The sequence below is a fragment of the Scomber scombrus genome, chromosome 19, assembly GCF_963691925.1.
Source record: "Scomber scombrus chromosome 19, fScoSco1.1, whole genome shotgun sequence".
Taxonomy (NCBI): domain Eukaryota; kingdom Metazoa; phylum Chordata; class Actinopteri; order Scombriformes; family Scombridae; genus Scomber; species Scomber scombrus.
The window spans coordinates 4,309,521-4,335,747 of record NC_084988.1 but is presented as its reverse complement, the minus strand read 5'-3'; the positions used below and the strand labels follow the sequence as shown (position 1 = coordinate 4,335,747).

The 26,227-nt window shown below is 40.3% G+C and overlaps 1 protein-coding gene across 2 annotated transcripts in view; it reads right to left on the bottom strand.

The window, feature by feature from the left end:
- Positions 1 to 5,888: 5,888 nt before the first annotated feature.
- atrn (attractin) overlaps positions 5,889 to 26,227 on the bottom strand; it is a 141,749-nt gene continuing 121,410 nt past the window's right edge. For both annotated transcript variants that reach the window (XM_062440928.1, XM_062440929.1), the window contains exons 28-29: positions 17,645 to 17,759; positions 5,889 to 11,862 (exon numbers count right to left, since the gene is read on the bottom strand). In XM_062440928.1, the coding sequence (XP_062296912.1) occupies positions 11,738 to 11,862; positions 17,645 to 17,759 (240 nt within the window). In that variant the 3' untranslated portion in view covers positions 5,889 to 11,737. The remainder of the gene's footprint in view (positions 11,863 to 17,644; positions 17,760 to 26,227) is intronic.

Genomic DNA, 26,227 nt, shown 5'->3' with positions numbered 1-26,227 from the left:
ATGTTTTTGCTGCAAAACAAAGAGTTTGGAACAGTTGTTGACTCACTACACAATAACCACATCACACAATCTCCCTCTGTAGATGCTAAGAGCTGCTAAAAATACACGTGGTCAGATTGTTTGGCAAAAATACAAACAGCTTTCAACATCAAGAATGAACGTTCAATCTCAACTTTAAAAGCCAGAATTGATGAGAAGTCCTCAAACAACATCTACAGTTCCTTGACAACTGAGCAACCATCTGCTGAAGAAGGTGGTGAAATCTATAAAAGCTCATGAACAGGCCTTGTAGTGGGATGAGAGAAAGTTAAAAAGCTAGGCATTTTAGTTCCTGAAGCAGCAATTACCCAATCATGTAGACATATCACAACCATCATGTGGTATTTACAACATTTCAGATGGTATTTGAAATTTTAGAAGACACCTGTTTTTGTTCTAGACTCCCTACTGCGCATCAGCTAGCAGGTTTTCTGTCCCTAATATGGATTTGCTGCAGATTATTTATGAGCGAAAGCCTTCAAAATAACAAGTACTGAGAGGGAAAACATCATCATAAGTCAGAATCTGACAGCTCAGTATAGGATGAAGCATGATCGAAACTCCTCTGAGAAATGTTTATTAATTGTTATAAGTGTCTAACGCTGTCAGCAAGAAGTGAGGGAGAGAGGGAGAGAGAGATGGAGAGAGAGAGTGAGAGAGAGAGAGAGAGGTATACAACAAGAAAACACAAATGCAGCATTTCTGCGAATTACATTTCACCGTGTAACCTTTGTTCAGCAAATTTGAAATACGACGAGGGAACATTTTTTAACAGACATTATTGCCCCTGACAGCTACGCTAAAAAACCGACCGCATCAAAGCTGAGGAGAGATGATTATATTAGACTGTTTGGTGAAAGCAATAAAGATGATATGACCTGAAAATGGCCAGACACATAAACAGCTTCTCCCATAATGTGAAGGGTAAAAAAAATAAAAATAAATAATAATAAAATAAAAAGTTAAGAGCTTCATTATCAGCCAACTGCTACAGAGCAGCAGTGTGGAGGCTGTCAGGTGATCAGAATGGATTTAGTCAAAGACTTGGAATCAAAGGGCAGCACCTAATCATCTGTTTACACCATACAGGAGCTCCTGAGGCGGAGAGGGAACGAAAACAGGGTCGGACAAGGTAGTAGAGATAAAAAAAAAGAGGAGAAGAAGAGGGCAAGAGGTGAAGTAGGCGATGGGATGAGAGAGAGAGAGAGAGAGACGAAGGAGAGGGCAGCAACAGAGGAGAAAGCAAAAAGGGAAATAGTTATAGAGTGGGAAGGAGAGATGACAGGTGTTGCTAGAAATCAAATTGAGATAGAGAAGATAGAGAGAAAGAAAGGGTGGTGAGAGGAATATGTGTAAAGAAAGAAGAATAAGAGAGTGAAGAAAAGGATGGAAGTACAGAAGTAGAAGAATCTAGGAAAATAAAGAAATGGAGAATGGATAGTGGGGGGTGGAGGAGGAGGAGGAGGAGAGGATGGAATGGGGAAAGAGAGTGCGGAGAAGACAAAAATAATAATAATAATAGAGAAGGTAAAAGTGGAGAGCAAGAGAAAAAGTATGAGAGAGAAGAAAGAAAGAAAGAAAAAGAAAGAAAGAAAGAGAAATAAAATGGTAGTGGGAGGAATATAAAGAAAGAGAGATGGACTGAGTTGGGTTAGAAAGCAGAAGAAAGAGTGGAGAGAAGACAATGGGATAGAGGACGAGGAATAAAGAAGGGAAAATGGAGAGAGCAAAAGAAAAAAGTAGGACGCAAGAGAAAGAGTTGGAGTGAAAAGATGAGGGAGGTAAAGGTGGTAGAAGACAGTGACAAATGAAAAGGAAAAAAAAGAAAGAAAAGAAAAAAACAGGTGTGGACAAGAAAAGAGAGAAGGAATAAATGACGAATGTAAGATGATGAAGGAGAGTAAGATGCAATGTGGAAAAAATGTTGATTAGATAAGAAGAAAGAGAGATGATGGAGTGAGTGGAGGTAATGGAGCAATAATAGAGGAGATAAAGAAGAAAGAGGGAACATATGGGGAGGGAGGGATAAAGAGGATGAAAAGAAAGGTGGAAAGAGTCGGAGAAAAGAAGGAAAGAGATGGACAGAGTGGAAAAAAGGAGAGGGGAAGAAGGGGAAGGGTGTAGGGGAGAGAAGAGGATATGAAAAGGAAAGAAAAAAGTAAAAAAGGTAGAGTGAGAGTTGGAAAAAAAGAGGGAAGGAGAGAAGGAATAAAACAAGTTGTTAGAAGAAGGAGAAGTGAGAGATAGAAGTCGGAAAAAAGTAGGAAAGCGAAGAAGATGGAAAGATAGAAGATAGGGAGAAAATGAGGTGAGAGGTGAGAAAAAGGGGAAAAAAGGGATGGGTGGAGAGATAAATAAAGATAGAAGAAGGGAATAAGTGTGAGAAGGAAAGAGGGAGGGAGCAAGAAAGAAAAACAAATGTGAGACAAAGCGAAAAAATATGAGAAGTAGGAGACAAAGAAATGCAGAAGAAGAAGAAGAAGAAGAAGAGAGTGAAAGAGAAAAATAACAACAACAACAATAAAAAAAAAGAGACGTGGAGTGAGGGATATAAAAGAGAGGAGGGAGACGGAGAGATTAAAGGGAAAGGAAGAGTGAAAGAGAGATGAGGGATGACTGGTGATGAATAATTGCTGGTGAGAACACAGCAGCTCAGCGACACTCAGCCTCTCCTGCCGCCGCTTAGCTGGAGGCTCCCAAACATCAACAGCTGCATTAAAAATAGCAGCGACTATTTGAAAAAAAACACACACAAAAACAGGGGGATGAGAAAAAAAAGAGTGTACTTACAAATAATAACTTTTTTTTGTCTATCATTTTTGATCCCAGCACAAACTCAGTTAATTGATGCAAAATTTGAATAATTATGTTCCCCTGAGGGTGATTTCTAATTATGTTGTGACCTCTCGTAACCTTTCAAGTATTTTTCCAAATATTTCTTGTTTGACAAAAATCCCTAAAAAACAAATGAATTGATTAAATTCATGATCCCTGGAGGGCAAATCTTAATATTTTGGGTGATGCCCCCCTCCTAATATTTCCTCTAGCTCCTTTTATGTCACTATTGTGATGAAAAAAATTATACATTGTCTTGATGGTTATTAAAAAAAAGTATCTTTGCTGAATATATCAACAATCTACTACAACTGAAAAGTAAATTATACTTTTTGTCTTTCACTTTAGATCCAGAGTGAAACATTATGGCACCTAATCAGCTAATTGATGCAGAACAGGGACGGACCGGGACTACAAAAATGGCCCTGGACTTTATCACAATATTCAACCAAATATTACACCAAACGATATTATACCAAACAGATATTTGTAGCAAGTAACGTCACAAAACCAGTTAACTAATTAATTGCACAATTTTTCTGTGATTAATAATTTCTTCCTTATAATAATGAAGCTGTATACAAACAAACTCCAGACTAGCCCCTTTCCCCCCACTTGCTAATGTAGCCGGTCTGGCCTATACCTCGGTCTGCTACACTCTCTGCGTTGTGTTCGTGGGTTGAGGAATGAGATGCTGACAACAGCTGGTCTGCTTGGCTGGGCCAAATTTATTTTCTGTGTAAAACCAGGAAGGGAGTTCCGGTCCACTGAAATGATGCGAACGCGGAAGTAACTTAAAACTGCATTCTATCAAAAGGCCACCAGGGGGCGACCGTTTTGGTGTCAAAAGGACTTCCGTCTCTATACAAGTCAATGGAGAATTCACCAACTTCTCACTTGATTTCTAACCTCAGTAAACGTTTTCAAAATGTGTTTATGGTCTCAATCGCTAGTTTAAAGCCTTCTTCAATGCAGTATGATGTTCATTTGTGAAATTTTGGCCTCCCTGATTTTATATTTGACGATAAATCAGGGTATGCATTACCCTAAATAAACATACACACTAGAGCAAAACATTATGCTAATAAAATATAACATATGTGACCCATACAAAATATAATTTGTACCTATATTTAGCGTTTTTACATTTTTACACACTATTAACAAGAACACTCGTACAGTCTTACCTCTACTCTCCAGGGATAGAAGCCGAGTAGAAACCGCGAAACAACAGGAAGTGACGTCGCCGAAATGTCAAAGGTCAGACAATAAAAAAATAAAACTAACAAAAAAAAAAAACTTCCCAAAAGCATGAAAACTAACCGCAAAACGTGAACAGAAATACAAAGTTGGCTTTTGGTGAAATATAAACCATCTTATTTATACATCGGTTACACTAACAAGAGTGATATCAATGGATGCTTTAGGTTTTCCAGTTTCATTCAACACCATGGTCTCCTATCTGCCTGCAGAAGTGAGCTCGCTATAACCCTGCGATTCATTTTTAACGCGTTTATGTATTTTTTAATATTCCTTGACAGCAAGATTTAACGCTTTAATTTTAACAGCACTTAATGGCATGATATTTTTTTTTATTTTTCATCATCATAGTGTGCAAACCTAGTTGATAAAAGCTGACTATGTCTGTTGTCTAAGAGAGGGGTCACCTGAATAAATGTAGCCTACTGTTCGGTTTCCCTGCTGCCTGCCGCTTACAAGTACACCTCTGCTGTATATCCCTCATCATGTCCAGCCTGTGGATGCTCATTTCAAAATAGCCGAAACATATTAGTCCAAAACTGCACTGCCTAAAGAAATCAGCCAATCACAAAGCTTCAAATTCTGCATTTCAAATCCAATTAATCCCTCAGTTGATATAAAATCTGTTTGTAGTGAAATATCATCATCAAACAGTTCCATAAAATGACAGCAAAAGACAAAGATTCAAACATGTAAGATAAAATGACTTCAGATATAGAAACATCCATAGCAACCACCATAGCAACGACAGAAAAGACCTCAAAGAATCTCCGGAATAACAAACTTAACTTCATATACATTCACTGAACGAAGATCATGAAAAAATAATGCACATTTCTCCATTGAGACGTTATGAAAACATATTTTAATGCTGAAACTGTCTGAAAGTATATTGCATTTACCACTGAGAATAAAGGGGTCACTCCACTAACATTGGCTTACTGAAACAAATGGGTGATAACAGCATCCTGGACCTACTAGTAAATTAAGTTGGGCCTTACTAGCCCATGTATTTGGGACAGATGTGTGACTATAATACTTATTCAAGGGGTAATATCTGTTGGCTCACAAGATGCTGCACCAGATATTTTTCATCGGTAGACACAGTATTGGAACATTTGACCTGACAATAAAAAGAAACAGGGCTAGAGGAAAAATAGAGGGAGGTCAAGTTTGCTGTTATTATCCATGGCCTCCAAATCTATGTGTTATTAACGACCCTTTTTACTGTAACATTACCATCAGGCAAAAATATCTACAAGAAATATTTCAAATTTAATTACCAGATTGCCTTGAAAACACATGAAGCACATTGTTGAACCCTACAGGGTGAGCCCTTTCCATTTTGGACTTTCCTCTGTGGTTCAAAGCATAACGACAAATTTATAATCACTTATAATCAACAAAGCAGATTACCATGAAATTCTATGAGGGTATCCTAAGAGGATTGACCCATTTGATTTTATAGAATTCATGAACTCTCCTAAGGCTATCAAGACAAGCTTTAGGATAAAGAAAATCTAAATAATCTGAGTGTTAACCTCGTACATCACAAGGATTGCTAGAGGGACTTGTTTTGAAGTTACACCATCAAAGAAAATCATTTATATTGTAATCTACTTACTTGAAATCTTACCGGTAATTGTGTATATTCTGAAGCACCACTCCTCTGGCAATCCAAGAAGATTCAAACAAGCACAACAGGAGGAGTTTAAAAAAGGTTAGAGGAGAAAAAAAAAAGGCAATTGGTGGATTTTCACATTTAATAATAGACAAAAATGTTCTGTCATTCTTTTATGTACATCAGTAATTACAAGTTCAGTAAGCTATTATCCTCAAGTTTTACACGTAGTTTCATCAGCTTCTAGTAATGCTTGTTCATCTTTACATTGCTGTCTTACATACAAAATATGCTATGTACTGTAGTCACATTTTAAAAGCCTGGAGAGGTTTGCCATAAATGATTTTTTTTTTTTTTTTAAACCATTCAACAAAATGTCATTCACAATACTTTCTCATTATTTACAAAAAAAAAAAAAAACCCAGAGCAACTGCTAAATTATACATATTAACAAACTACTTCCTCAGTATATATAATGCCGCTATACAAAGGGACAGAAAGTAACCAAGAGGGTAATGCCTGATTTTAAAATGACCTTATTCTGAAGCTTTAACCTAGGTATTAAAATATTTTTAAATATACATTAATGCGGCCAGTGTTTGACAAAAAAACTATCTGCATTGTGAATATTTCCAGTAACTACTCACACATTATAAGTATGTATTTGCTGTACATTTCTATCCGTTAATACAGAGATTAATGAGCTGAAACAAGGCCACTGTAAAGTTTAAGCATTACCCAATAAAGTTTGAGGCTTGGAAAGCAGGGGGCGAGATGGAGGAAGTTGCTCATCTCTTTGAACCGAGACACACGTTCAACAGGTACGTTGCGGGTACGATGGCACGACGGCAGACAGTGTTACAGGGTTCCTACACATTTCCCTTCCTCTCCTTCTCAGATATTTGGAGCCGCCTCGAGGCTGCGTCACACTTAGGCGGCTCCAAATGGTGGTGAGAGGTAACCGTCTGGAAAATCTGAACTTTAGGACCCAGGAATGCTGTAATGCGACATCGGTATAGTGCACACTGTAAAGTTCATGTTTACCAAGAGGGGGGGATGGGCTTTGATGCTTTAGACTAAAAAGGGACAAATGAATTCAATGTTGGTGAGTCTAGCTTTCTCTGCACAGTGAAAAGGGTTAAAATTGTGCTCTTAGGTTTTGATTTGTCACCTCTATGGGGAGAGTTAGACTGGGCTGGGAGACTCTCCTCTACTGTAGCTGGAACGTTTGATTCAGGGGAAAAAAGTGCAATTTTATATTGAAAAACATGTTTAAACATCAGTCACACCCACGCAGGACTTTCCAGTTTTGCTGTTTTTTTTTATAGGACTGGGGCAACTTGCAACAAGTTAACCTGTGTGCAGTTGCGATCACTCATGTTACGCTTTTTTTTTGTTTTTTTTCTCCACGGTACAACACGATAAAGTAAAAGCTGTTTTCGAGGTCTGCTGATTTATGCAAATTCCAGTAAGAGCATGTCATAAATACATCCAGTTAAACAACACATCTCCATAAAATGTATGCATTAGTTAAACTGAGGATAGTTTCAACAGCTGTCAACATATCAAAAGTTTAACCTAAAACCAGCAAGCAAACAAATCAGGAAAAAGCCAATGAGAAGAATGTATTAAACACAACATTATACATGTATCACTATCAAGGTGAATGTTCTGCGATTTTGATTTTACATCACTATAAAATTGTAGGTTGGTCGCGCCCTAATGGGTGCAACACAACACACATGAGAGCGAGGGAGATGTCGGTCAAACACATCAAGTAAACGCCCACACAGCCCTGAGAAGATGCCTAATCAGCTAAAAATAAATGAAAATGCCTGTGTGGGTGGACCAGGGGTTAAGTGTCTTGAGGAAAATGTTCAAACTGCGATATTTCTACCAAATTTCCCTAATCACTTATGATGCTTTGAGACCTTCCAGACCTGTGTAGGAACCCAGTGTGTGGCTGCTGACAACAGATGTGGGTCAAATAGTATTTACAGATAACGAGTTTGTTTCTCATCATTCTGTCAATAATGCATTTCCTAATGGGTGAGACTGACCACACAGGTTAACATAATATCATCTAGAAATTTAGTCTGTTTACAATCAATTATTTATATCTCCCATCTTGCACTCCACAGTGGTAAATGATTTTTTTGTAAAGACTATCAGACCCAGGATCTGCTTGATGATGATCATGATTTGCGGAGCGCGGGGCAGGCAGCAGAGACCTTACATCTTCTTTACAATGTTCAGTGTCTTTCTCGATACAACTTCAACACGACAAACAGGCTCTTACATGAACTGAACCCTTGACCTCGGCTGCACAGGCGATTTTTCATTTTACATTCATTTACAAAAAAAACAAAAAAATCCCCACAATCTTCATTCTTTGTGAATTATTACTACAGTACATTTGAATTAACTGCTGAACAGATTCATAATTGAAGAGTTTCTTTGCAAAATGAGATCTATGCTTTGTGAGAACAAAATAAAATGTGCAACTGAAGATGAAGATTATAAATTGAATGGCTGAATTTTGTTAGCTGTGAATAATTTAACATGATTTGACATGAACAGTGAGATTCAGGTAGTGTGTTTCTCTTTTTTTTTTTAAGAACAAAAACATTAAAAAAAATTAGAAGAGTTGAGTGAAAAAAATTAAATATAAAGTCTGATGTTGAAGTGGACTTGAGGCATTTTTACTGTCATCAACTTGTTAATGGCGGGTCATGTGACTTGGCAGGCTACATTTGCTCCCTTCTCCCCCTCGATCAGCTCCGGGTCACATTTTCAATCCAAATAAATTCAACTAAACATAATATTGTTGTCTCTGTGTGTGTGTGTGTGTGTGTGTGTGTGTGTGTGTGTGTGTGTGAGAGAGAGAGTCTGATGTGTTTGTTATAAGCTGCTTGTAGCAAAACAAATCATAACCCCTATTAGCAAAAACTGCAGTCTTGGAGTCTTGTACTGTACATCCTAAAATGTTCCTGCTATTGTTGGCATCTCACCACCCAATTTTTGCAATTAAATAGCACCTCCAAACAATGGTTGGTTACCTGCCAAATAGACCAGAAGTGTAGACACACAAAGTTTAAAAACTTTTGCACACCTGAGAAAAACCTGACAGGTGTGTGGGAGAAAAACGGTGGTACAAATGATCAGAATAAAACTCCCACACCTGTCCTTCGCCTTCCACTTTCAGATACGACTGAAGCTATGTTTAATAAAATGGTTTATTCAACCGAGGAGTATTTTTTTGCGGGAGGTTTTTCCTTTTAATTTGCACTCAGATGAACAAACTTACCAAAACCACAGTCCAAATGTTCTCACATTTGGCTGACAGCTGATGGTTATATTTTCCACCACCAAGTCTCTGATGGGGTAAAATAATATAAACATCAAGACTTAAACCATCCTTGACAGCTTAAGAAGATTGTCTAGTGGAGAAAAGAGCACAAAAAACAGCTGATAATAGTGTGCAATTGAAGTGCTTTGATTCCCCAAGTGCACATATGAACACAGCTGACTCCTTAATGATGTGATGCACTTGGGGGTCGCCGAGTGGAGTAGTGAGCACATCCAACTCTCTATAATTACAGAATGTCAACTTTGTTCATGCTTTCTGCTCTGACCTTTTCCCAGTGCTAAAAGTGTGCCCTTTAACCAGACGGTGAGCAGTTCTAGTATGCTGAACACATGTGAGAGCCTGGAACTAAATACAACAAGCTCTTTAGGGCAGAATGCAAGTCATTAAATTGTTCTATTACTGTTCTTCTCTGAGGGCGGGAAGTTAATAACTTTGTTAGGCAGGAGGAGATATGCTCTCTATATCGGTGTATGCCTGTGCATTCAGTCAAAGACCTGCAGGTGCTGTAGTACACAACTTAGATTCTGCAAAGACGGTCACTATGGACCGTACACTCCTGCTGATATTCAGTGCCGGTGGAGAAAAGATGAAAGAGCAAGAAACCCAGATCTGACACCTTGATGCCCTTACATAACAGAAAATGGAATTTCAAAAGAAACAGCTCTGTTTTAAAGTAGCAGCCAGAGTTTTTTGTAGTTTTGTGTTTTGCCTCGTGTTTTTCATTCTGTATCTTCCCTCGTTTTCTCCCTGTTGACAAAAAGAAGTAATGTTTCTTTAAAAATAGGACTAGTGATTTTAGATAAGGACTATGGAAGGAGAAAGTAAAGCAGGTATAAAAAGGAAGGGGAAAAAACTTCCACATAGAGCACAAATAAGAGAGTAAACCCAAGAGACCAGGCAACAAGATCATTTCAAGAGCAATTTAAAGGAATTGGCGATGGATATTTTTCTTTCTTGTATCATTAAGGATCAGTACCTGATGTCCTCTGTGAGATGTGGTCTATTTAAAAATCCCATTTAACAAAAAGGTGCATGTAAGGAAACAGATGCTAACAACTGCATTGTGGCTGCTTACTCTGCTGACGTATGTGTGCTCTTCTTGTTCACACTGTGGGCCTGGTACCGGTTAAATGCTGGCAGCTCCAGTGTAGCTGCATCAATATGAACACAGACATCATGGCTGCAGGGGCTAATTGGGCAGCTGTAGATCGCTCAGGGGGTTTCTATCATTGGGGGTAGACATGATCTGCATTTGGGGACACGGGAGTAGCAATTAGAGGCTATGGATTTCTTAGGCAACGATCAGAAAGGATGCTCAACTGCTGCCCCAGCTAACCTCACGCAGATCAGCCTAATCACTTCAGTCATTCAGAGTCAGCCGATCTATGGGAAGCCTGTTTCACATGGGCTCGAGGCACTGCACAGCCAAAGGGACAATCGTTAAACACCAGAGGGTTTTCTCACCACCAACTGTTTGTGTGTGTGTGTGTATGGGTGTGCGTGACAGAGAGAGCCCTGCATGCGTACCTGTGTGTGCATGCCCATTGGCTTTCATTGCAACTGGAGGAGTAATTAGCTGGAGAAGTTTCAATCAACGCTGGCTTATGATCCAGCCAGCCAGCCAGCGCAGATGAAATGTTGCTGTGGTCTTGTTTTTGCACGCAGCCACACTGCCAGAGAAGCTGGGAAAGGCAACTGCCTCAGCAGCCAGATGGCCAAAAAGACAGGGAGAGGAGCAGCTGGAGACAGAGCTCCAGACAGAGAAGACAGCGGCAGAAGACACAGAGGCCGATTAGAAATGTCACAGACTCTTTAGATGGGCTTTGGCTGCATGGCCAGCCTCCTACAGTGGATCCTCATTAAAGGAAGACTGAACATGCTGTTAGCTTGCTCGGAGGCCAAACTGTACAGGACTCTGGTGACACCAGCCGTCACTGCTGAGCTGAACATGACAGCAGGCGACAATGGGCTACAAATGGGTAAAAGGGCGAGGAAAGTTGGTTTGTGGAAGTGTATGTGTGTTTGCGTGTGTAGGTTTGTTTGTGTGTTTTTGTGTGTATGTGAAGCTGAACATAGCCAGTTAGTTCTTGCCTTCAAAACAATACAAAACAAAAAAAGAAACAACAACAATAACTTAAGTAAAATGTGAACATAGAGGGTTGCAAAGTCTCTGGATTTTTCAAAATCTACGAGATGAGGATCTCTTCTAGCAGCAAGCCGTGGCCGCCTCGACTCTGACGAGGCGGTGTCGGACGAATGTAAAATGTTTTTTTTTGGGGTTGGGGGTGGGGATATGGGTTTGGTGGGGTGGAGTTGGCACCCGCTCTGTCCTTCCCTCCCTCCCCTGCTCCCCCTCTGTGTCCAGTTTCTGTCATTCAGTTCAAGGGGACACAACATGTTCCAGTAGGAGGAGAGGGAGGGGAAGCCCGCTGAGGCTTCGGTTCGCCAGGTGACTCGTCCCCTACCCCTAACTGTTCCAGTCCTGCGTCCCAGCATGCACCTCTCCCTGCCAGAGCACAGCTGGCAGAAGTCTCTGAAGGAGGGAGCCGAGGCAGGGGGCTGATGGGAAAGCATTGGGTGGTGGGGGTGGTACAGGGGGACAGGGGGCGTGGTCAGATACAGGTGGATGGTTGTGCGCTGGGCTGCTGTTTGCGGTTCCTCAGGCCTCCAGACTTCTCCTTGAAGCCCACACACATCTGCTGAGAGACGTCGACCAGCGCGCTGGCCACAGCAAGACCTACACACACACACACACACACACAAATATTATGTTTAGTTAGAATACACAAAGATGAAAATGTCATAGGTTCCTTATTTTTCATTCCAAACTTTAAATATGTGTTCAGGTTAAAATGAACGACGATTAACACAAACATCAATATTTGTTCAAATGAAATGAGAGTAGCTGTGATCGGTGCGGACGGGCTGGCAGATAGACACTGCTTTGTTTTAAGCGGTTACAAGAAAACACATTTGGGAACCACTGATCAAAATAAATGTATGCATGCACACAAGCTGTGTCCCAAAATGATACAAATTACTAGTACCTGATATACCATATGGTAATTATCATAGGACTTTTTGTTCAGTGAATAGAGAAGAAATCTCTTTACACTTTTGCATTAAGTAATGATGCAACCGATCCCAGGCCTCCAACATGTGAATGTGAAGGCTGTCTTTGAAAAGAAATGTGAGTACAGCCTGCAATTATTCTGTAGATAAAAAGAGATCCGTCTCAAAGAGATAAACAAAGGTGCAGACAGACAAGCATGTGACTTCGTTAAGTTTAATTGTCAGTAGCAAAGCAAAATGTGTTGTTGTTTTTTTTTAAGATTAAGATGAAATGCTTTTACCTGCTGACTAAATGTAAATGAGAACCCGTCCTGTCTTGTGGTTCATTTCTTTACTGCATTTTTATTTCCTTTAATCTAAGCCTAAAACCAAAAGCTATAAATTAGCCTGGCCCATATATTGGCTAATATTAGCACAAACTGTATCAGTGTGCAGTAAATGTTTGCTACAGAATAACAAGAAACTGCAATATAGAAATGCCAAATGTATGTTTCAGGTCATTTGTAAACAATGACATCATGCATAAGTGTGATTTTTTTTCATATCATGGTGACGATTATAAAACATGTGAGAGGAATCCATATCACAAATATTTCATTACATTATGCATTCCTGTAATAAAAAAAGGGCCAATACATTATTCAAAAACGAATTTATTCATATCAATAATACCACAAAAACACAGTAGGGCTATACTTTTTGGCCAATTATTCCAGGTACATATGACTTAACTGTTTTTTTTTTTGTCTGAATGTGTTTTATTTAATTTTTTTTTTCTTTATTGGGTTTTTAAAGGGAACCTTTTACACTCATTATTACTATATTTTTATTCTGGGACTCCACTAGAGAAGCTTTGCATTCATGGTTTGCAAAAAATAAAAAAAATCCTTATTTATCTTCTACCGGCCCTTTATGCAGCCTCTCAGTTCAGCCCTCCTCCTGATAAGCCCTCTCTATTTTGATTGGTCAGCTTTCAGAGGCTACGAAATAAACTGTGAAACAAACTTTAGAAATGGTCAACTTATCAAAATACATCATCTATCCAACAATGCAAACAACACATGGAAAAAACTTAACCACCTTAGCAACCAAGGCTATGGAATGAACAGATATGTACGCCAATCTCATTTCAAGGTTGGCAAGGTAGAAAAAAAAACACAAGCCAAATTCAAAGCCCTGGGTTTTGACTTGCAGGGAGCGTTTCTGCACATTTTAACGTCAATATTTGGAACTTTGACGTGTTTAACATCAATATCTGACATCGTAACAGTATATAAATAACAGAAAGTCACATAAAGCATAATATGTCCACTTTAAATAGCGTTCTGATGCATTTCATTGTCACAAAAAACATGTTTAAATTGCCTCTATGTCTGAAACTTTGAGCAAGGCACCAGCAAACTCAAGCACGCTTACTTCTTTCTACTATACTTCATTTTGTCACTTTTCCTGTGGGACACACTACATTCACAAATCCTGCTTAGTAGTGTGGGACACACACACACACACACACACACACACACACACACACACACACCCAACCATATACGCAGGTGGTAGGCTCATAGACTGGCTGCGCAGGCAATCATTAACTTATGCCACACTCCATTAACATTTATTAATACTCTCTGAGCCATGAAATTCCAATAAACTTCATTTATCTCCAGTGATGGATGCATTTACCCCGATCAAATACACATAGCCAACGGCACAAATATAAATTCCGATGGGAGAAGCTGTTGGTTGGGATCGCATCCTCTAAAAATCACACAGTCTGATGTTGTGCTGCATGCTGCAACCATTAGCTTGTTTCCTCAACTAAAAGTGGGTGTGGGACGGTTCAAAGCAACCAAATGAGGCTAAGATACAAATCAGTGATAATCTACAGTGTTGATCTCCTCTCGGCTGTTTAGAGAGTTACAAGGGTGAACATTCTGGACCGAGTAAAACTGTTAACAGATGTGTGTGTTGAGGTTGCGGAGCTGACGACGAGACAGCAGCCTGAGGATTCATAAATGAACACGGGCGGATGGGAAACAAGTTAAAAGCATTATAACAGGAGACCCTCATGGGCATAGGAATATAGCAGGAACATGGCTAACATGGTCTCAACTAAAGCTGCCCGAGGGGGAAAGCTCCGCAGAGATTCGAGGCGGTTTTGTTATGACAAAAGGACTAAGTGGTAATTAATAAGGGCCTGGGGCATGCTGATGGTCTGGGGACTGCAACTGTAGGAGGCAAAGAGGATATAAAACACAGAACAAAAGAAGAAAAAAAAACTGGGGGAAAAAAAAGGAATCAAGTTGAGCTGTTGTTTGAGTACTTGAAGGAGACAGTGTGGAAAAACAGTATAGAGAAAAAAAAGGAAAGTTTAAGAAAAGGCAAGTGAAGTGCTCAGTCCTGAGTCCTATCAGACTGCCGTGGAAAGAAAGATAAGGAAAATAGATGAAGGACGGATGGGAATGTAAAGAGAGCAAGGTACAGACCGGAGGATGAAAGGAAGTAATGGGCTCAATTCTCAGCGCTATCAGACTGTCTGGAATAGAACGAAGCAGGAAAAGAAAGCAGAGGGATAGCACAGGGAAATGGAAAAGCTACCAGATTTTAAACCCGGACCTCACAGAAGGAAAAGAGAAGACGGAAAAGAAAAAGAGAAAGCAGAGAAAAAACCAAGGAGAGACTTGGGAGAGAGAGAGCTGCAGCATGCTTCTTTGCATATAGAGGCAGAGGACAACATGCAGGACAACAGAGAGAAAGATGATGAAGGGAGGAAACAGGGAAGAGATGGAAAGCAACGAGCCGGCAGCAGCCTTCATTTCACCACACAGGACTGTCAGGAGAGGCGAGAGAAAGTGACGAAAAGAGAGAAAACAGGAAGGAAACCAGGGGAAAAAACCCCCAGAGGAACAGCAGCGAGGGCTCTGCAGCCTGCGACTGAAGCTGCAGCATCAAAATCGATACACCCTTGTCAAATGAATAATGCTACCTTGTTATAATTACTTAAAACAAATGAGAGCGATGTCAAGATGATTGGTAGCCTCTGATGTACGTGTATGGTTTTGTCACTGGTACTGTTTCTAAACACCAAGATGATATTTCACACAACTCCCTAACTCATAACTCACCCAAAAAGGCTGTTTTAACTAATTTAACATTCATTCATTCATTTACTTTACCGCTTATCCTCTAAAGGGTTGCGGAGGGAGCTGGAGCCAAACTCTGCTGACATTGGGTGAGAGGTGGGTTACACCCTCGACACTGGGCAGGTCGCCAGCCAATCACAGCGCTGACTCACATTCACACCTACAGACAATTTAGAGTCACCAATTAACCTAATCTGCATGTTTTTAGTCTGTGGGAGGAAGCCAGGAGTACCAGGGAAGATGTATGAACATGCAAACTCAAACTCATATGATTTGTAGTGGAGGAAGGAAGGAATACTAAAACATGGATGCTTCAGACACATCTTCACACAATCCGGCAGCATAGAAGATCTATTCCTGAGATATTGCATTCACAAGAATGGGATGGATGTCTGGCCACAGTTGTTGGAGGCATAAGAATAAAAGCATGAGCAGTTTTTGCATTTGCAGAACAAAGCCCTATTCCTGTTTGTTGTAACGTTGTTTAGAAATGTGCATCATGTAGGCACAAAATAATTGAACATAACTGTCTTAAAACACACAGGTATGTAATCTGGTATCAATATAATGCCTCTTCAGTCTGGTAGCCATGGTAGTTGCCCACTTAGCCTTGTTTATAATTCAGCCTCGACTGAAATAGCTAGATTATCAAACTCTTCTTCTGGCCTTCCATGCAAACAGAATATTTCTCCAGGGTGGATGAATCTTAAAATGTCGGTCTTGCATTGTTAGTACAGATCAAAAAAAAAAAAAAAAGAAGTATTTTTTTTCCACAACAACAACTATACCTGCACAAACAAGTATGGGTGATGTGCAGCGAATTGTAAAGAAGCCAACTTTCTGTCATCTTTAATTCTCTCTGACATCCTTCATTGTTAAAGGCTAAATATCTGATCGCACAATGCAAGTGTTGATTTGTATTTATGCCTCTGCTGTCAAATGACTTTGTGAGCATAAATAGTGATTTGATTAATGGGCCGCTGCCACAGCCCAGGAATTAGTCTTCAACGTTAACAGGTAGCATTTATGAGCTACAATCAAATCAATTTTTATTCTTGTTTGTCTGACAACAACAACTAAATTGTGTGTTCAGGTAAATCAAAACCTTAAAGCAGACCTATTTTATTTTTCCTTACCTTCAGTCATATATATATAATGCTTCAATGTGGCCAAAATATTAAATAATGAGGTAAACGTAATCCCTGTGGCCCAAAAGCACCGGCTTCAGGCTGCTCTTAACACTCGATTTCCAACAGTTTTTTCTAGAGTCGACATCAGCTCGTGATGGATTTCTTCATGTGGTCATCTGCTCCATGCACAGTGTGTGAGTTCACTTCTCTGCTCCAATAACATAACGTCATTTTCCCATTGTTTTTGGGCTAGTCACACTGAGCCATGACTCCAGTTGAGCTAGCATGCTGCGAGAGTTTTTCCATTACACAGCACGGCTAAGAAAGTGTGCTTGTTGTTTGCAGCTCTTCATCAAACATCATCATCACTGTAGCTGTTTGTTATTTTTAAGTGATCGGCTGAAGAAAGAGCTCCAAATATCTACATCTTGTTGTGTCAACCAGTAACCTTTTTTTAATATAAAGTTATACAAAGTGATAAAAGCAAAAAATGTTGGGTTTTCATCAGCGGTAACTTAACACAACTCTGACATGGCTGCCCAGAACAACGTGGGCTCATCTGGAGGGAGGTCTTAAAGTGACAGTAGCTTAAACAGCCTGTTAATAGACAGAGGCTGAACTGAGGAGCTAATAAGGGCCAGTATAAGATAAATAAGTATGTTTTTTGGCCTGTGAATCATGCAAAGCTACTCTAGTTGAGTCCCACAATAAAAATGTAGAACAGGAAATGAGCATAACACTTTAAAGAGGCTGTCTGTCCCTTGTTCTTCACTGGTCTGTAATGCACACATGTTTTTGCCAAATGCAAGAGGAGGAAGGAAAGACTTTTTATTTTTCCTTTTGCTTTGGAGAGTAGGTACAGAACATTTTTTCAATAAAGATGTTACAACATTAGTCTAGATTGAAGTAGTATCCAGATGAACTCTAGGCCTAAAACTGTGCAAGAAAAATATATGAAAGGGAACAAGGCATAACACAGGAAAAGGAAGAAAAACAAGATAAAAGAGCCAAATAAAGGGCTCTAAACTGTGTCTTTCTCTAACAATACCTAAAGCTACATTAGGGCAGAGAGAGTGTCAAATCAGGGCGAGACAGTGAAAAAACAACAACTATAGAACAAGTACAATTGACGTGAAGAGAGAAAACAAGTGATGGATTTAGCTGTTCATCTTACCAGACTGTCCTGGAGGAGGGATGCCACCGGTGCCCCTGGGTAACCGCACAAAGATGGAGAGCACTGCGGCTTTGTTGCCAAAGCAAGGCTCAAGGGCGATGGGTTTTGGAACGGACTGTAGGAAGAAAAACATATATATATTACACATCACAAGCCTCCAAAATCTTGGTGAACACACGCCATTCTCAAAGCCATGGATAACGGAGGCTTTGCTGTTACTGTTCTTGTTTGTGTCAGCAACGTGCATGGCAACCAGAAAAAAACAACATTTTCATCCCCTGTTGAGATACACATACTGATCTGCGGGCACAAATTGAACCCCCCGCCCCCCCGCCCCCCTTCCCCTTCCCAAAATCCCCCACTGTGCACAATTTCATGACAATGTCGCTTGTGTGCAGAGCGGGCTGCGAGTAGCGGCACTGGGAGCAGAGATTTGTGTCAGTGGTGCTGGCGGTGCACTCCTGCCGCTGCAGGCTGCCTGACACACCTGACTTTCTAATACCAATATCTCCTGTTTATCAGCAACTCATCCATATGTGGGGATGAGTTTCCCCCCCTGTAAACACTGGCCGGATCTGCTGCTGCTCGCCTCGTACAATATTCATGGGTTTAGCTCGACAGAGGATATGGATATGGAGAACGCCGCCACCTTGCCCGCATACAGATAACTCCCTATCTCTCCCTCGCCATCTCTCTCTTCCTCTGTATTTTGAATTCCTGAGCTGGACAGGAAAGTGGGCGCTGGCATGGTTTCACACACTCCTGACACTGCCTCTCAATGTGCAGTCACACACACACACACACACAAAACATACAAGTTCAATCCCTTCCCACGCTGGTCTTTATACTCTGGAGAGTTGAGCTTAACGCCCCAAGTGGCAACGCTGCTAGAGTGTCACACACACACACACAGTTTTCACACCCATATGCAACTATATACACATACTTTTCACCTTTTCCACACACAAATTCATCATAGCTTGTCACACACACACACACACACACACACACACACACACACACACACACACACACACACACACACACACACACACACACACACACACACACACACACACACACACACACACACACACACACACAGAGTGTAAGTGTACACACGGGAAGCAGGGCAGTAATGATATTCAGGCTCTGACCCATTTTACACATTTATTCTCTGCTCTGTCTCTCTGAGGCTTACCTTTCATACCAGCAGGATACACAGGCTGTCACACAGGTAGCTGGGGAAGTGGCACAAAGACCTGGATGCCTCTAGGTGTGTGTGTGTGTGTATACATGTGCTTGAGTGAGTGTGTGGGTTCGGGGTAAATGATGGTGTAACTGAGGGGGATTCTGTGTTTGTTTATGCCCCCACAGATGTGCCCGTTTATAGCACGTGTGATTCACATGTGTATCTGTGTGACTGGCTGTGTTAATATACAATCTGACAGAGACGGCGAAATTTATTCTGTAGTATTTGCACTGCTAATGTGTTTGTGAATAATGTTCCCTTTCAGATTTCATTTACACATCAGCGTCAAGTTTAAATAAGTTCCCAGAGCAGTTCTCTATTAAAGCTGTAACTGCAATCTCACAGGTTTGGACATTGTAGAATATCCAGAACACGTCCATCATCGCTGTGTTTTCTTATGGTTCAGAAAAGTTACTGCAGGTCTACTTGGAGAAGGGTGTTACGGGCAATCGCAGTTCACAAAGGAGCCAGTGATCACATCCCCATGATGTCAACAACATGTGCAGACCTGAACATGATGCAATCTGATTCATTCATTAAATACAGTTATTAGGATAAAAGAAAAAAAAAAGGGGGGAAATGACTCATGTAAACATTTTTGAAATGAAGTATGAACAAACAGCTGTGAAAGGCTTTCAGACACGCCTTGTGCATATTCACCAACATGCAGCCCAGAGAAGCATGTTCCAACCTTGAAGAAAGCGTGAACAGTCAATTCACCGTCTAATTATCATCTCTTAACGTAATAAAATCAGTTTAAAAAGAGTTGATTAGCAGAACCGTGCTAAAAACAGAAAGAGGCTGCATGTTGCTTCAGGTACCTGAGAGACAATGAAACAGGATCCAGGAAGGTCTTTGAGAGTAATGGATGTAAGAGTCTGAAGGTTTATTCAAGTGTTCAGTGGTTAATAAAGCTATAAGAGAGGATTTTATAATCAGGAATGTTATCACAGTGGCATTTATTATTCAGTTTATCTGTTATCATGACGTACATGTTACAAAGCGATCCACCATGAATGTGTGCTTGCATGTATTTGACTGGCCACCACAGAGCCATGCAGGATGATGTATTGCGCTGAGGTGGAAGTCGAGCCGTATTCATCTTTTTTTGCTGGTCAACCCTGCGTTATTTCGTTTTTCTTGCAGAAACCCGCTTTAGGAAATTATACAACCCTTTTTTTTTTTTGCTATGCCAGATATGAAAAAAAGTGTTTCTTCCTCTAAATAATGCAACACAAAAGAGGGGGAAAAAGGCCCTCAGAAAACCTCAATATGCATCAGACCATCACTCTCTAAATTTTAAACTTTCAATCACAGTATGACTATCCAACAAAACGTCACGCCATGTTTAACCATGCTTGGGTGATGTCAGACTGTATAAAACAAGCAGCAGAATGTTATGCTCCATCTCGGTAGTGATTAAACTGATCTGCAGCTTGCTTAGATTAGTGAAGCGGGGGCCTGCAGCATTATCTATCTTGCCATTTAGAAAAAAAGCCATTCATAATTGCAATTACATTAAAGTACATAAGTAGATCCATGTATAAAAGCCAATAAGCCATTATAATAACAGAAATGAAGCCAGTAATGTTGAAGATTTCCTGCGTGAAAGGGGCTTAAGTGTTGTTTTATATATGTGAGAACTTCCTATGTTCATGCATCTTTGAACAGAGAAGGTTATTAGGAGGTTGCGTGTACGTGTGTGTATGCCTCATAGCTTGCAGCAATTTTTCAGCTGTGCCGATCCTGTACTCACACACATGCAGCGTTACACCCCCCCTATGAACTGACAGGGGGAATAGTTCAGATACAGACAAATGGGCTCATAGCGGGACGGACTCGCCTGCTGGAAACACTGCAGTCAAACCAGCAGCAGCAAAGTCAACAACACACAGACAATAACAAATACTCATAAACATGTTTGGATACCACAAGCATGTACGGCTTCTCAACGCTGATACGCCAGAATTTAAACAATAAATTATTAATACAATGCACTGACTTTGAGGAATGAGCGTGATTACTATAAACAAACAAGACCGCAGGGAGAGAGAAAGGACGGGTCACTGCTTTGCTTTATATTCTGTTCTTGATTATCCGTCCTTCTTTTGTCAAGTTATGTTTATTTTAAAAAGCCAACATTAAGATAAGTTTATCCCTGAGGGGTTTATAGTCTCTACAACATAAGACACATATGACATATGATCTTCTGACCTTTGCCTTAAATAACAAAAACCTCATTTCTTTTCTACTTTTTAATTTCCATATATATTTTTTTAATCCTATAGTGTTTTGGAGGTCCTACCTGTTGCATTTAAACTTCAGAATCAATCCTTAAAAACAATTTAATTACATTTAATTACATGCAATCCAAAAATAATAATTACAATTACCATAAACAAACAAGACCATTGCTGAGAAGATTGGCAGCTTCTTCCAGCCAGACATTTTTATTTTGAATGTTTTAGAGCACAGAAACAGAGAACGCCTCCTCTCTGACACATGAGCTGAAACTTTACTACGATGGCGGATGGTTACAATAAGATAAGATTAAACTAACGAGCAAAGCACAAAGAAAACAATAAGATAAAGGGAGGACAGGGGGCAACGATCTTTGAAACAGGAAGGAAAACGTGGATTTAACCATGAGAAAACCAACAATGGCTGGTTGGTGTGAGAGGGGAGCTACAAATCATCAGCTTGGGAAAAGACACCAAGTGAACCTTCATAATATTTCATCTTATAATTTGGTGTAACTTGTTGCCAGTAATTATACAGTCTGATGGTATGAGAGTTATTTGACCGACATCATCTTTACAAATGATCCACTTTTATGTATTTATATGAGCAATAGAGGGTTAATGGCTCTTTAGAAAGGTAAATCTAAAACACTATAAAGTTTACATACATACTACATTATGTGACAACACTAAGATTTCAGTCCTGGTTGAATGTGGCGACACCTGCTGTTATTTGAGGAAACAGCAAGCATGTATTAATGTATAATATAATGCATTTCTTGATTTGTTTTGACCACTAGCACCAACAGACATGATGCAACAGATGGACAACCTGTGTAATTAATTTATCTCCACCTGTTGTATTTCAGAGCAGAAGGTATCAGACACACTCATGTGATGAACTCTAAATTAGAGTCACACACTTTTTTGCTAATATTTTAATTGTTTGACATGTCAAAACTGTAATGTGGGAAAAACTGTATAAAAAACACTAATTGGGAAAGAGTTAGTTTTTAACTTGCTCAGCTTTCAGAGACTTAAATAAGCCTAAAATAAAACTTTGTTCATTCAGCTGGGGACCCTGTGGGACCCCATCATCAGGCTGCTATCCTGCTCTGGAAGCACTTTGGAGAAACTTTTTTTAAAAACTCACAAGAGAAGTGAGAATGATCCAGATGAGAAAATAGTAGACCAAATTACCACTTTGTTTTCAGTTGACTGCAGTAAAAGCCAATGCTCCTGCTCAGGGCAATAAAACATTAATATCACTTATAGCTATGTGTGATAACTGAGTGATGGCTCAATAACTAGATAAGACAACCAAGCACTCAGTATAAAAATAATTTATTTCCCTTTTCAAAATAATCTGCTACAACATCATTATATGCCACTGGCATTGTTTGCTAAGAAATGGGAATAAAAATACTGACAACTGTTCCAATACAACATCAGGAGCTACAATATCACACTTGGCTAATTTTCCTCCTCGATCCCTCGGTACAAGAAAAAGATGAAACAATTATTTTGGACTTGCCACAAGCAATCCAACCAGGCTCGGTTTGCTCCAGTCCACAAGTCTGTTGTTGCCCCGGGCAAAATGTATTTCTCATCCGCTGTGTTTACAATTGGAAAAATGACGGCTACCCGTGATAACCTGAACGCATCTGTACTCTATGTGTAAAAAATAAAAAATATACCAAGAAGACTGGCAGCTTTTAATTTCACAGCTTTAGGCTGTTGTAAAACTCGTCTGCCAAGTCCAATTTCCACTGCAGCAGCTGCAAGCTGCTCTTAGGTTCCTGCTTGTTAACGTGCTTGTTTCTCATTTTCTACCGCCGACGTCTCATATTCAGATTGGAGAGGGAGTAGCACAACAAATACAGTTGAAATTGGGAAAGTCTTGCTGTCAGACTGATGCAATGTGACAGTGGGATCATTTTGACTTCAGGAGGCCTCATTTTGTAATCGATTGCATTGTGAGTGTTCAGTCAGTATGGTTATTCTATCCAATGTACAACCTCAATTCCAACCTGTGGGTAAAAGCCAGGTGCTTCACTTTCCACTGTCCATTTTTGACAATAACAAAACAAAGTGCTCTTAAAAAACATGATTTATCTCCTTCAACAGACATGTCCAATTTATGTTTGTCCTGAGCAGAAATTAAGGGGGAAAAACACCTTGAAAAATTCAATTATATATCCTTTTAAACTGCTTGCGCATATATATTATTTTTTTTTGCCTAAGATGTTCCCCAAAGGTAGCGTCTCTTCCTGTGGTCTTCTTCAGAGGCTGTGTGTTAATAACATTCCCCAGTAGAAGCCTTTGTTTTATAGCGTTGAAGCCCTCCCCTCACCCCCCCCCCCCCTTCCCAGCCTCCTCCACCAGCACCACTCCGGAGAGTTATCTAGACTGGCCAGGCGGAGCGGCGAAAGGTTTTGTTAAATTACCTCCAGTAATTAGCCCAGCAAGCAGGATCACTGCTGAGCCCACACAAACACACACACTGATGTGGACATACACTGCGGCTGCATGCTGCTCCACTTTCATCCGCTGCATTCATCTCTACTTCAGCGGCAAACGGGATGCGTTTCCCCCTGCCAGCGACGACAGCGAGTCAAACTCCCCGTTGCTATGACTCACCAGGTGCAGACACTTCCACTGAGCCAACTTTGATGAGTTTTTATTGAGTTGGCTTTTGTTTGCCAAGAAAATGTTAGCATGCAATAATAACAACACCATATTGTATCCTGTTTAAACTAAACACAACAGAAGGTAAAACACGATAGGTTTAAGTGAATTTGATCTTACTAAAACAGATTTTTGCTTTCCTCGATTTAAAACACACCGCTCTGCAATCTGAGTTAGAGAGAGCAGCGTTTTTCTGACCTGGACTGTAAAACAAAGCACTCATTCTGCCTGCAGCGCTCCTACTTCTAACTCTATAATGTTCTGAAAATTAATTGAAACCAAGTAAATAACTGCCACCTCAAAAATCTTTAAAGGATTTTCAGCAGCTGGTAAAAAAAATCAACACTACTCAGTAGGGCTGATTCATTGGTGGAACAGAAGACAACAATACTTTGGTACACTCTGTTAATCAAAGTGTGACTTCTGCACAAATAAGTGAGAAACTCGATGTCTGTAATTACTGCAAATGAAAATCAGCTTTTTGTCTCCGGCACTGCCTGATCTCTTTTTTCCTCACCTTGTTTCTGTCTGTGCTGTTTGTTGCAGTGAAAATTATTCATGAAGCCTGAGTCAGCAGTGGCTACTCTCAACATTTTTTAATTGTTCAAGCACACTGCACACAATCACTGCTAATGTTCCAGCTTTTCTGTGTCAGCTCTGAGCTCTCTTTTCTCCATATAACCAGGACACACTGCAGAAATACAGTCTAAGAACCATAGTTCTTGCTATAAACGATGCCAATGACAATGTACTTATAGGTATGAATACATCCTCAGATATTTAGAGTATAATTGTGTCACTTTTTGAAGAAAAAAAGGCCCAAACCTGCCTCCTTTCATCACAACATAATAAGAAAAATCTGCCGTCTGCTGTCGCCTTGAGATTCAATCTGCTTCTCATTTAAGATGCACTAGTCTTTAACGTGCATGTATTTATCCTAAACAATCATAATGTAGCATTTCCCTGGAGCTTAGATCTTTGACCATCTTATTTTTGGTTGACTGTTACACTAACGATCATGTAATTTAAGATCATCACATGCACAATTTCTACATAAAGCAGCCAAACGTGTATAATTGAATGTAATACTGAATGAATGCGGGTGATAATGGTGCGGCACAATCATGTTAGATAAACCAGAACAACCCCCCCCCACCCCGCCACCATGTTTTATTTTATATCATATGTCCTGATTTCGCCTTGTTCCACGGTGTCTATAAATAAAAGCAGAACAAGAAGCGTCACAAAGGTAATCATCTAGCCGTGATGCCGGGCCGCAAGCTCCATTTGGCAGAAGCCGAGTGAATATATCTCATCGAGGAAGCAAGTTTGGACTTCCCACCGAGGCTATAAACAACTTTAATGATCTTCAGCTCACTGTGCGCGTTGCCCCGGCCCCCCCATACACTCAGATCACGGGTCTTAATACGGTACTGTAGCATCCTGATAAAACAGCATGGAAACAAGGGGAAGAACCTGCTCCCAGTCGCTCAATCTGAGGCGGGGAGTAGATAGGATAATGTGCGCTCACCGTCTAAAGCTGGTGAGGGCAGAGAAAGCTGAGGAGGAAGATCTAAATTGGATCTCTGCTCCTGGGCTGCTCTTGCCCTGATGGTGAGGAGGAGAGCAAGGCGGGAAGAATGAAAGAAAAGAAGGAGTAGAGGTGGGAGAATAAAAAGGTAAAGCGGAGATGAGGAAGAGGCGGAGGGCGCCTGATTTCCACAGAAAGCTGCATCTTTTCTTTCTACTCAGCAGTACAATGAGCGTGTACACACAAGCCGACACCCACACAAACACACAGAAGTATACATTAAAACATGTGATCACACACACACAGAAATACACACACACACACACACACACACACACACACACACACACACACACACACACACACACACACACACACACACACACACACACACACACACACACACACACACACACACACACACACACACACACACACACACACAGAAAAAGCAGATAAGGCCGACAGGCAACCCAGGACAGCTGATCGGATAAGTAAAGGGCTGGTAAATTAGAGGAGAACGCTATACGAAAGCAAGGATGTCAGAAAGGAGATGAGAGAGTGAGAGATAAAAGATGCAAAGAGAAGAACATATGCAAAGAAAGAAAATAATAAAGAAAACAGAGTATGAAACTAGAAGAACAGAGAAGAGGTGAAGAAAACTGGAACTAAGAGGGGAAAACAACGACACAAGTGAAAAAGAATAAAAGAGAAGAACACAGAAGAAGAGAGAAGGGAACGTTAGAAGGGTCAAGCGCAGACATGCAGAAGGATGCACAAAAGAACAAAGGAGAGACAAGTTGAGAAGATAAAAGATAAGGAATAAAACGAGGAAACGGGATAATAAAAACCACGAAGAACACTACAGAAGA